This window comes from Panthera tigris, chromosome F3 (assembly GCF_018350195.1).
Source record: "Panthera tigris isolate Pti1 chromosome F3, P.tigris_Pti1_mat1.1, whole genome shotgun sequence".
In the NCBI taxonomy this organism is placed as follows: domain Eukaryota; kingdom Metazoa; phylum Chordata; class Mammalia; order Carnivora; family Felidae; genus Panthera; species Panthera tigris.
Window position 1 is genome coordinate 18,137,229 of NC_056678.1, and position 12,939 is coordinate 18,150,167.

At 35.3% G+C, this 12,939-nt stretch overlaps 1 protein-coding gene across 9 annotated transcripts in view; it reads right to left on the reverse strand.

Annotated features, from left to right (window-relative positions):
- Nucleotides 1–12,939, reverse strand: part of COP1 (COP1 E3 ubiquitin ligase) — a 256,822-nt gene that overhangs the window by 101,048 nt on the left and 142,835 nt on the right. For all 9 annotated transcript variants that reach the window (XR_006214220.1, XM_042976914.1, XM_042976913.1 and 6 more), the window contains 3 exons: nt 12,581–12,724; nt 9,960–10,068; nt 9,502–9,583 (listed from right to left, as the gene is read on the reverse strand). Coding sequence is in view for 8 of the 9 variants with exons in the window: in XM_042976914.1 (XP_042832848.1) it covers nt 9,502–9,583; nt 9,960–10,068; nt 12,581–12,724 (335 nt within the window). In the remaining variant the exon portion in view is untranslated. The remainder of the gene's footprint in view (nt 1–9,501; nt 9,584–9,959; nt 10,069–12,580; nt 12,725–12,939) is intronic.

A 12,939-nucleotide genomic window follows, 5' to 3' on the forward strand; every position in this document is an offset into this window, starting at 1 on the left:
AGCATGAATACAAAAAATATCATTTATAAGGACTCAATATTTATGGTTTGAAAAAATAATATCCATTAACAAATGGATATTACTAAATACAAAATATATAAAATGTTAAAAAGTATAAAACATTTAAAATGCTAATAATAAATAAATGTGTTAAATACATTAAAGGAATTTAAAGTATTCTTACTATAATCACAAAGGCAGTATCTTACAAGCAATAAAAAAAAATCACCAAACAAAGAGTGATAAATACATTTACACACCACTAAATATTTTGAGATGGGCGTAATGCATTTGGGACTTTTAGTACCAACCAAGGCAGAGTAAGCCCACTGTAGCCAATTTCTCTCACTGTGAGTTTACTCAGAGGACAATATCAAAAACAAAAAGGAAATGTCTGAGGAATCTGAAAAGTAAGGAAAAACAGTCATTATGGAAAGGAAATTCAAAATTTAAAAGAAGTAACCAAAACAGGAGTGAGAGTACCATTTCTTTTCTCCCATGCAAGCCAAAGCCAGAACTCAATCAGCAAAAACTGAGGAAAATCCCTGTGTTTCTGACCATAAGATTGGTAAAAGGCATTTCTGCAAGTCACAGGGTTGAGAGTAATCTTTATTTTTTCTTTTGTTTTATTCTTGTTCTCTCTCAACTTTTCCCCATGGTGGGCTTCCATCACAGAGCTACAGCAGTATGGCAGGCTAATATTCCTACACAAACTCCATTTCTGTGGTCATAAAAAGGAGTAACTCATCTGTAGAGAAACCCCAACTTTCTTGGTAAAGCCTCAGTAAAAAAGGGAGACAAAGAGTGTGGGAGGAACCTGGAAAGGAAAGCACTGGAGAAGATCCCACATTCTGTGTATGAACAGGCCTAAGTCTTATATGTGCAAGATGGACACAAAGCCTTGTGCATTGAACTACAACTGAAAAGACAACTCAATTTCCAGATTAACCCCTGAATGGCGTATGCATGAAACAAACCAACGCAGCACAGCAGAGGTTTGAAAACCACCCTGGCAATTTAACTATCACTCATACAGAAAGCAAGATGGAATCTAAACCGCCGATCACCTACCTAAACAAAACGAAACAAAAAATATTCTCCAGATAATCTGAACAGAACCCAGAGTCTTACAAAATATAATATTCAAAATGCCCAAGATACAACCCATCAATTACTCGGTACAAATCCAGGAAAATGTGAAAACTTTTCAAATGAACATACCATCAACAAAAACCAATTGTAAAATCTAGATGTTGGAATTAGGCAACAGATTTTAAAGCAACTACTGTAACTGTGCTCCATGGGGGTAAAAGGTAAATACATTTAAAATTAATAGAGACAGAAATACTGAGTATAAATACAGGAACTATAAAATAAGAATCAAATGAAAATTTTAGGAAAAATACAGTAACCTGCATAAGTCACTGAACTCAATCAGTATCAAACTGAAGATAAAAGGATAAGAATCCAAAAGAACACAGAAACTACTTAATGTAAAGAAGAGAAAAGATATTGATATCAAAAGAACAGAGTCAAGGGGACCTGTAAGACAAAATGAGAAGGTCTAACATATAATTGGAATCTCAGAGGAAAGGAAAAAGAGATTACTGCTTTGATGAATACCTAACAAAATAGATTCAGAAGAATAAAAAAGGGATTCAGGGATAAAAAGCAACATTATATACTGAGAAAAGGGTCAATTCACCAAGACAACAATTATAAATGCTTAAGACCCTAACAATACCACTTCAAAAAAATCAAAACAAACAAAAAACAGAGGCAAAACAATAGTCTTCCATAACCAAAAGTAGAAATAAAATCATATTTCAACATTCTTTTTTTTTAGTATTTTTATTTATTTTTAATATTTTTAATGTTTATTTATTTTTGACAGAGAGAGGGAAAGACAGAGAATGAGTGGCTGAGGGGCAGATAGAGAGGGAGACACGGAACTAGAAGTAGGTTCCAGGCTCTGAGCTGTCAGCACAGAGGTGGACACGGGGGCTTGAACCTATGAACTGTGAGATCACGACCTGGGCTGACATGGAACGCTTAACCAACTGAGCCACCCAGGAATCCTTAAATATTTTTACTTATTTTTAAGAGAGAGTGCAAGCAGGGGTGGGTAGAGAGAGAAGGGGTCAGAGGATCCAAAGTAGGCTCTGCGCTCACAGCAGCGAGACCGATGTGGGGCCCAAATCCACAAACCGTGAGATCATGACCCGAGCTAAAGTCACACACTCAACCAACTGAGCCACCCGGGTGCCCCCCAGATTTCAACATTCCTAATAATCAATAGAACAAGGAGACAAAACACACACACACAGAGCAAAAATACAGAAAACCAAAAAAAAAAAAAAAAACCAAAAACAAACTATCAAGTTTGATCTAAATGACACTCACAGAACACTCCAATGGAAACTACAGAATCTTTTCAATGCACCTGGATATTTACCAAGGCAAATCATATTCTAGACCATAAAAGAAATCATAACAAATCTAAAAGAATTAAACTTAGGGGCGTCTGGGTGGCTCAGTTAAGCGTCTGACTTCAGCTCAGGTCATGATCTCACAGTTTGTGGGTTCGAGCCGTGCATCAGGCTCTGTGCTGACAGCTCAGAGCCCGGAGCCTGCTTCGGATTCTGTGTCTCCCTCTCTCTTTCTGCCCCTCCCCAGCTTGCACTCTGTCTCCTTCTCTCTCAAAAACACTAAATAATACATTAAAAAAAAAAAAAAAAAAGAAAAGAAAGTAATATAAAATATATTCTCTTACTAGAATTAAGCTATAAATCAAAAACCGAAAGATTTCTGAAAACTTTAAGCAAAGTTGGGAATGTCAAAACACATTTAAAAATAATTCTTAGCTAAACACGAGAACACAAAAGAAATCAGATGTACTTTTAAGAGTGAATGAACGAGTAGATACATTATATGAAAATTTGAGGGATCAGCGGAAGTGGTGCTTAAAGGGAAATATATACCAGAAAATATTTATATTAGAAAAGATACAAGGCTCAAATCAGTGACATAAATCTCAACCTTGACAAAACTGTAAAAAAGGAAATCCCACTCAAAGCAAATTTTAAAAGGTAATGAAGAAAAGTTAATGAACAAACATTAAAACGAAACTAAAACTAACAAAAGAAAAATCAATAAAATCAAAAGTTAGATATTTGAAAAAGATTATTAAAATTGATACACTTAATGCCACACTGACCTAAATACATAAACAATGGATCAGAGAGAGAACACAAAATACCAGTTCCAGAAAGATATAAACTACCAAAGCTCATTCAAGAAGAAATAGATGAACTGAATAGTCCTACATCTAGTAAAGAATTAAATTCTTATGTCACAGGGATAAAAGCTATACCACAGGGGACATAGTCAATGGGACTGTAATAGCACCGTACAAGTGACAGTAGCTACCTTTGTGGTGAGCACAACATAACATAAAGATGTTGAACCGCCATGTTGTACACCTGAAACTAATGGAACATGGTGTGTCAACTACACCTCAATTACAAAAAAATAAATTCTTAGTTAAAACCTTCAAACAAAGAAAACTGCAGGCCCAGTAAGCCTCAACGACAAATTATATGGAAGATTTATGAACCAAACAACAGTAATTCTAAATAATCACTTCCGTCTCTACCTCCCACAAAACAAGAGAAATCATTTTACGAGGCCACCATTATCCTGACACAAAAGCCACAACAAAATTTATAAGAATAGAAAAATAAAGGCCAATACCCCCTCATGAATATAGATGCAAAAATATTTTTAAAAAATTAATTCAGCAAATCAAACATAGCAATACAGAAAGGAGATAATACATCATGGCCAAAATGAGGTTTGTCCTGGGAATATAATTCTACTTCAAGATATGAAAATGGATCATTATAGCTCAGGACATTAACAAAAAAAAGAAGAAAAACAATATAATCATCTCAAGAGATAACAGAAAAATCATGATAAAATTCAACATCCTTTCATAATAAATATTCCTGGCAAACAGGGAAGAGAATTTCCTTAACCTGAAAAAACATATCCAATAAAAGCCTAACCCTAAAAATATCCTATTTATGTTGAAAGACTATAAGCATTCCCCACAAGATCAGGACAAGGCAAGTATGTTTGCTGTCACCACTGTATACACCATCATTCTGCAAATTCTTGCAAGTACAACAAAACAAGAGAAAGTAGGAAGAAAAGAAAAAGAAAAGAAAAAAAGAAATGGACACACTTTGGAAACAAAAAAGGATTAGTGGCTCTCGTGGGGCAACCAGATCAGGTGGAAGTCAGTGGCACGGGCAGTGAAAGAGTTCACCCAAGACAGAATAAAAATGACAGAGGTGTCTTAAATACACTGCAAGGAAGCAGCAGGCAGGACAGCAAAGGAGAGGCTATCTACCAGAAGGCAGTGGTGGGGGTTGTAGTTATGGGGGCAGTGAGGAGGTATTAGAACACACAGCATTTTCCTTTTTTGGTAACTGTGCCTGATTGTAAGTAGTCCATTGGTCAATTAGAGCTTATGCCTATTTTGAGGTGGGTTGCCTAATAAGCCTGTTTGCATTCAGCCCAGCAGTCACTGTGGGACCTTTTACATGATACAAGTTTTCCACTGCTCAAGTCTGTTGCCTAAAAGTGGCCTCTACAACTCTGCTGACATGACTGGCCCTCCAGTTTGGAATCTCCAAACATAATCTCTTAAAAATAAAGAGAGACTTTTGGCAAGTTTGTTGAAACAAAATATATATATATACATATATATATATATATTTTTTTTTTTTTTAAACGTTTATTTATTTTTGGGACAGAGAGAGACAGAGCATGAACGGGGGAGGGGCAGAGAGAGAGGGAGACACAGAATCCGAAGCAGGCTCCAGGCTCTGAGCCATCAGCCCAGAGCCCGACGCGGGGCTCGAACTCACAGACCGCGAGATCGTGACCTGAGCTGAAGTCAGACGCCTAACTGACTGAGCCACCCAGGCGCCCCCAAAATTTATATTTAAATATCAATTGTTTTTCTACAAACTAGTAAACAATGAATGAATACTAATGTGTTTTAAACATTTTCAATAGCACCAAAACCAAACTATTTAGTTGTAATAATGTGCAGGGTTTGTATGCAGAAAACTATAAAACTGTTAAAAAAAAAATTTAAAGCCTAAAATTGGAAAGATAAACCATGTTCATGGAATGAAGTCTCAATATATTAAGATATCAATTTTTCCAAAAATGATCTACAGATTCAATACTATCCTAATCAAAATCTCAACAGGATTTTCCATTGGTACTGGCAAACCTGATTCTAAAACACATATGCAAGAGCAGAAAAAGTAAAGAGCTAAAACCATTTTTTAAAAAAATGGAAGACTACTTGACTTCAAGAGTTTCTATAAAGCTATAAATCAAGACAATGTGTTACAGGAAAAAAAAAAAGAAACAGATCAATATAGAATCTAAAAAATAGACACCCTTCTATCAGAAATGGACAGAACCAGCAGTAAGAAATCAGTAAGGACATAGCTGAATTCAAAACACCATCATTCAAATGAATATAAACGGTATTTACAGGCTATCTAATTAGAATATACATTCTTCTCAAAGTCACATGAGACGTTCAGCAAGACAGACCAAAATGTGGGTTCTGAACATATCTTAACAAATTTAAAAGAGAAATTAAATAATGTATCTCTTAGACCACAATGGAATTAAACTAGAAATCAGTAACAGAGAGATAGCTAGAAAATTCCATAATGCCTAGAGATTAAACAACACACTTTTTTTTTTTAATGTTTATTTATTTTTGAGAGAGCAAGCAAGCAGGGGAGGGGCAGAGAGAGACGGGTACAGAGGATCTGAAGTGGGCTCAGTGCACACAGCAGCAAGCCCAACACGGGGCTGGAACTCATGAATCGCCAGATCATGACCTGAGCTGAAGTCAGAAGCCTGACCGAACCACCCAGGCACCCCTAAACAATACATTTCTAAATAACACATAAGTAAGAAATCTCAAAAAAAATTCTCGAATATTTTGAAATAAATGAAAATTAAAATATAACTTATCAAAACTTGTGAGATCCAGCACTGCAATAGGGGCATTTATAATAACATTAAATGCATATATTAGCAAAGAGAAAAGATCTACAATCAATAATCCAAGCTTCCATCTTAGGAAACTAGAAAAAGAAGTGCAAATTAAAACCAAAGAAAGCAGAAGAAAAGAAATAATAAAATAAAATTCACCCTAAAATTCATACGGGATCTTCGTTGACCCTAAAAAGCTAAAACAATCCTGAAACAGAAGAAGACAGATGGAGGACTCACGCTTCCTCATTTCAAACGAAGCTACAGTCATCAAAACAGTATGGTAGAAAAAACAGACCAACCAACAGAAAAGACTCTAGAAATAAACCCCTGAAGATATGATCAAATGATTTTTGACCTTTTGAAAGGTGCCAAGACCTTTCAATGAGGGAAGGACAATCTTTTCAACAAGTGGTACTAGGAAAAATGGATTTCCGCATGTAAATGAATGAAGTCAGACGCTTACTTTTCACCATACACAAAAGTCACCTCAAAATGGATCAAACACATGTAAGAACAAAAATTATAAAACTCTCAGAAGAAAACAAAGGGCAAGATCTTCATTACATTTGGCAATGACTCACTGGATATGACATCAAAGGCATGGGCAACATAAAGAAAATTAGACAATTTGGACTTCATCAACATGAAAAACTTCTGTGCATCAAAGCACACTATGAACAAGTCACATATCTTATGAGGGATTAATATCCAGACTATCCAGGGGCGCCTGGGTGGTTCGGTTGGTTAACCTCACCTCAGGTCATGATCTCACGGTTCGTGAACTTGAGCCCCCATGTTAGGCACTGTGCTGGCGATGCAGAGCCTGCTTAGGATTCTCTCTCACCCTCTCTCTGCCCCTCCCCACACCGTGCCCACAGGCATTCTCTCTCTTGTCTCTGCCTCTCTCTCTCCCTCTCTCTCTCAAAATAATCAAACAGTTTTAGAATATATATCCAGACTATCCAGAGAACACCTACAATTCAACAGCAAAAAAAAATAATAATAATAATAATTTAAAAATTGGCATAGATCTTGAATAAACATTTCTCCAAAGAAGATATACAAATGGCCAATAAGCACATGAAAAGACACTCAACATCACTATGATTAGGGCAATGCAAAGCAAAACCACAATAAGATACCCCTTCACACCATTAAAATCATTACCAGAAAGGAAGGAAATAACAGGTGTTGGTGAGGATATGGAGAAACTGAAACAGTTAGGCACTGCTGGTGGAAATGTAAAATGGTGCAGCCACTATGGAAAACAGAATCATGTTTCCTCAAAAAATTAAACATGTAAGTACCATATCCAGAAAGTCCAGTTCTGAGTATATACCCAGAAGAACTAAAAACAGGACATAAAAAGATAGTTTGTCACTCACGTTCATAGCAGCATTATTCATAATAGCCCAAAAGGTAGAAGTAACCCAAATGTATGTCTACAGATGATGAATGGATAAACAAAATGTGATACATTCATAGAATACATTATAATTCAGCCTTGTAAAAGAAATTCTGCCATTTGCAACTACGTGGATGGAACTAGAGGCTATTATGCTAATTGAAATTAGTCAGAGAAAGACAAGTATCATAGGACGTCACTCATATGAAGAATTTAAGATACAAAACAGAAGAACATAAGATACAAAACAGAAGGGAAGCAAAAATAATATAAAAACAAGGAGGGGGACAAAACATAAGAGACTCTTAAATACAGGGAACAAATTAAGGGTTGCTGGAGGGGTTACAGGAAGGGGGTTGGGCTAAATGGGTAAGGGGCATTAAGGAGGACACTTGTTGCGATGAGCACTGGGTGTTATACATAGGGCATGAATCACTGGAATCTATTCCTGAAATCACTGTTGCACTATATGTTAACTAACTTGGATGTAAATTAAAAAAATAATTAATTAATACATTAATTTAATTTAAAAAAATTCTGATACATGCTACAACATATATGAACCTTAAAGACTTTATGCTAAGTGAAATAAGCCAGTCACAAACAAATACTGCATGATTCCACTCATATGAGGTAGTTACGAGTAGTCAAATCGATAGAGACACAAAGCAGAAAGGTGACTGCCAGGGGCTAGGTAAAGGGGAAATGAGAAGCTATGTTTCATGGGTAGAAAGTGTCAGTTTTGACGATATGAAAAAAGTTCTATGGACTAAGGGCAGTGAAGACTGCAACATCATGAATGTACTTAATGCCACTAAACAGTACTTAAAAACAGTTAAAATGCTTCATTTCATGTTACATATATTTTAAAACAATTTAACATGAATAAATAGCTTTAAAAATCCTTTCCTACTTAAATTGTTTCCATTGAAACAATTCCAGAGAAAGACTCTGACCAGTCAAGACCTTTGAATAAATATTACTCTTCAGTACTAAAATACAAGTATTCAACTCAATAAAGGCTATCCTCAGTATACTATTAAAAAGTACATTTAGGGGTGCCTGGGTGGCTCAGTCGCTTGAGTGTCCAACATCGGCTCAGGTCATGATCTCGCGGTTCATGAGTTTGAGTCCCGTGTCGGGCTCTGTGCTGATGGCTCGAAGCCTGGAGCCTTCTTCAGATTGTGTGTCCCTCCTCCACTCATGCTTGCTTGCTCTCTCTCTCTCTCTCTCTCTCTCTCTCTCTCTCTCTCTCTCAAAATAACCATTAAAAAGGGTAAACAACTTGCTACTTTTTGATCTTTTGGGGGGAAATCCAGATATGTTCATTTCCCTTTTACAAAATAGGGCATGCACTATCATTATGAAATAAACTTTTCAACACTAGAGTTATCTCTGCCTATCTAATCGCTAGTCTATAAGTTACATGCAAAAAAGGAGGGCAAAAAAATTAAGGCTATTAACTATAAAGTTAAAGAAATCTGTTAACAGGGCTTTAGAAATCTAATGGTGAGAAGAACCAGGCCAAAACAAAACAGTATGGACAACTGAAAAAAATGAATAGTAAATATGGATATATAAGAAAAAACAGAAGAGGTCAATTAAATTTGCGGGGGAAAAAAATGAAGAACTCTTGCCTTGAAATATGATAAACTTCACTAAAAGACTTTAGCATACACTAGAAATTTAATATCATTTAAAACAGAGACAGGTCTAAATATTTCATCAAAAAAAGTTGACTTGATGGTATATATAAAGGAATTGGTTATAAAAATGTCACCATGTGACATGAATCCAGAAAAAATTATTATAATGAAGATACAGTATATTCATTTTTCTTTCACTCCAAAAGATAGATTTTTGTGCTTAGATTAGTTTTAGAATAATAATCACAAAGGACTGCCACAAGTTTTAATAAATATCTGTATCTCTGCCAGTAAAAGGAATTAAGTTGGGTATAAGGAAGTGAGGAAAAGTAGGAGAGGAGATTCAGATTGTACCTTTTGCATCATCAGAACCTGAAGCCAAGAGTTTAGGATCCATCAAATTAAAGTCAACACTCCAACACCTTTTCTCATGTTCCTGGATACAGAAGGAAGACAAAGTAGTCTCAGACAGAACATAGATGGTAAAATAAAGCAAAAAGCTTGATACCAATTTATTGCTCTGGTGGGAGGGAGAGAAAACAGGCTATGAAAACAAATGAGATGCAAAGTAGTTCCCAAACTTTTTACATATACATATTTTATTGCTTTTGGAAATTTATTTGACACATTCTATAAATGTAAAACAAGTCTGAAGAGATGCTTCAGAAAAGCATTATTTGGTATCATATAGTTATTTTTAAAAGTCTAAATTAGTGGCTAAAATTTGTAACTATAAAGCATATAAACCCCTACAATTATTAAGAAAGTAAAAATGTGGTTCTTAAAACAAGTAAACTAGTATCCTTATTTACCTGATAGACCTTTGACCTCTGTCCTGTGAATCCATCCCATAGGATGACAGTGCCTTCATAATCACTGCTGGCTAACAGATTCTTATGGTAACTACTCCAACTGATACAGCTGAAAGAAAGAAAGATAGTTAAGCCTCACTTCATGTAAAAGTAAGTAACAATGAATACAAAGAATGTCGATGTGTTCAGAAAAGATTGGAACCCTTTTTAAATGGTCTACATGACTTCATAATCCTTAATCTGCCAACAACATATTTGGGAAAAAATATATCAAATAACTCCCACGTTATTCTACTGAACTACCAAGTAACAACCCTTACCACTATTCACACTGTTCACTAGCCAAAAGATGGACATAAGCCTACAGCTGCCACTGGCTATCTTTCATACATGAGTAAAGCAGATCTATGAGCGAAAACAGAAAGCCAACAGGGCACAAAGCATGCCACAGCTGAAAGACAGAGACTTAATCAAATTGTACAGGCCCCTGTATCAAGTTGTGCTGAATCAGATACACTAATAAACTAATTTGAATTGGGTTTCTGTACTCACATTCAAAAACAAACAAACAAACAAAAAATCTTCATATAAGCTTATGACTGAAATTCCTAATTGAAAGAATTTAAGTTAGAATTAAGCTTTTAACATTTACAGTTTCAGCTATTCTCAAGTGCTCCAAAACTGAGAACGCATCTAAAAATGTATGCTTTTGGTGAGACACATATGTGAATGAAGCATATGATAAAGCTAATGTATATTAAGGAAAAAGCCACTTAGAAAGCGATTAACCTAGATGATCTCAAAGCACATGAAAATAACAAAGTCTTTTGCTCTCTACTGGCTACGTTCATGCTAAATTTTAGAAACTGTTAACAGTTCATTTGCATGTTTACATATACTTACTAGATTTCTGGGAGAAATTACGTGGCAAGTTAAAAGGGCTAAATTTTAGAGTTCGATAAACCTGAGCTCAAATTCTAGCTGTGCCGCTTCACAGTTGTGGTTTGGGGTAGTTTAGTTCACCTTCCAAACCCGTTTGCTCCAAACTGGCTTCGGGTGTGCTGACACACTGACCCTTTCAGTCTTCAGCTCATAGCTTCCAGATTTGAACGGCTTCTTCCATTTACTCCAACATCCCATAAAGTATTGCCATATTTTTACATACGTAACTGACTCAGGTAAAATAGGTATAAGGATAATTGGAAAATGTTCAAAGTTCTAAATAAATATATTATTAGATGCATTCCTTGTATTATTTGATTTTAAGCCAGTGCCTGAGAATCACTTAGGAAGCTTGTTTAAAAAAGGTAAACCCTCTAATCCACCTTTTCATTACAGTGACATTTCTTAGGAATCTTGATAATGGCCAAGTAGTATGCTAAGTGCACTGTGTCGATTTATTTAAAATATAATCCTATGAAACAGGTATTACTATTGTGGCCTCCGTTTCATAAATAAGTGGCACGACATGGTGAAGAAACTACCTGCTTGAATCCTTTCTCCTCCAGAGACTAGCTGTGTGACCTTATGCAAGTTAATTAACCTTTCTGTACTTCAGCTTCCTTGTACATAAGATGGGGCAATATCTCATAGTTAAGTCTACTTAAGATAAATCATTTAGGACAATGCTTGCCACATAAGAACTCAATAAAGTTATGTCTTATTCATGCTATTTTCTTTCCACTTAGGATAAAATAACTATAATAGATTCTCGATGACGAGCGCCACTGATGAATTAGCAGGCTCACAAACTATCAGTCTATCATTTTTAGGAATGAATTAGGAAATGAAAAGGAAAGCTATAACAAATACATTACATAAATACTGTAATACTTGCTATATTATTAACACTATTAAAATGAGCATATATACTATATACACACACATACTACATATGTGTGTAAAGTAGGTGAATTCAGGTAAAATAGGTATAATTAGAAAATGTTCAAAGTTCTAAATAAATTTATTATTAGACACTTTCCGTGTATCATTCCATTTTAAGCCAGTGCCTATGAGAACGGTTTAGGAAGCTTGTTTAAAAAATGCAGATTCTAAGATTCCTTTGATATTCTGGGGGGGCAGATCCGAAGTAATTCCCAGTTCCTGCATTTTTAACAGTACTCCAGGTTTGAAAAGCTCTCATTATGAACTCTAACCCTTATTGTATGAAACTTAAATATAAGGCCCTCAATGAAAAGCAGCAGAATATTCTTATGAAAAAGAAAAAACTCTTAAAACTATAAACAGTTAAAATATTTAGAGACATGTGCATTGCTAGGGGAAAAAAAAGTCCTGACTTTCAGACACTATTCATAGGCTATCGTAATCCTTTATTCAACACCCCATGGAAAGCCATTTACGACAAAGATTTTTATTTGATTAAGTGAAACAAAAAGGACTTTCATTGGTCAAACAGGAAAACACTGACTACTAACCCCTACAGGGTAAAAGCAACCGATAACTTTAAAACAGATTCTGAAGTCTCCTCTGTATACAATTCCAATGTTTTTTATAACTGAATAAGGAGTCTCACAGAAAGGTAAAACAACAAACTCATACTAATTATAGTCACTGATTGTTATACACACGCTACATGATGTCCAAAAAAATAATCTAAGTACCTGATTTTGGAATTGCAGGTCATTTCATTTTCAGGGTAGTGAATATCCACGGCATCTTGAATGACTGTGCCATATTCATAGACCTTAATCTTCTTTGTAACTCCAGCAATTGCAAAATAGTCACAATCCCGGTCAAATTCAATACTATGGAAGAAAGTGTATATTTGGTCAGGAAGACTATTTGCCTATCCCTGTGACATTTACAATGACAACAGTTCAGAGTTTTTTCTGTTTCTAAAGTCATTCTGTCTACAAGAATAAGAGATCTACTTGAAATGCCCTCAAATTGGAGTAGGCTCTATGTCCAGATAGAGTCATTACCAAGACATAACAAATTACAAGTGGTAGAGAACTGTGCA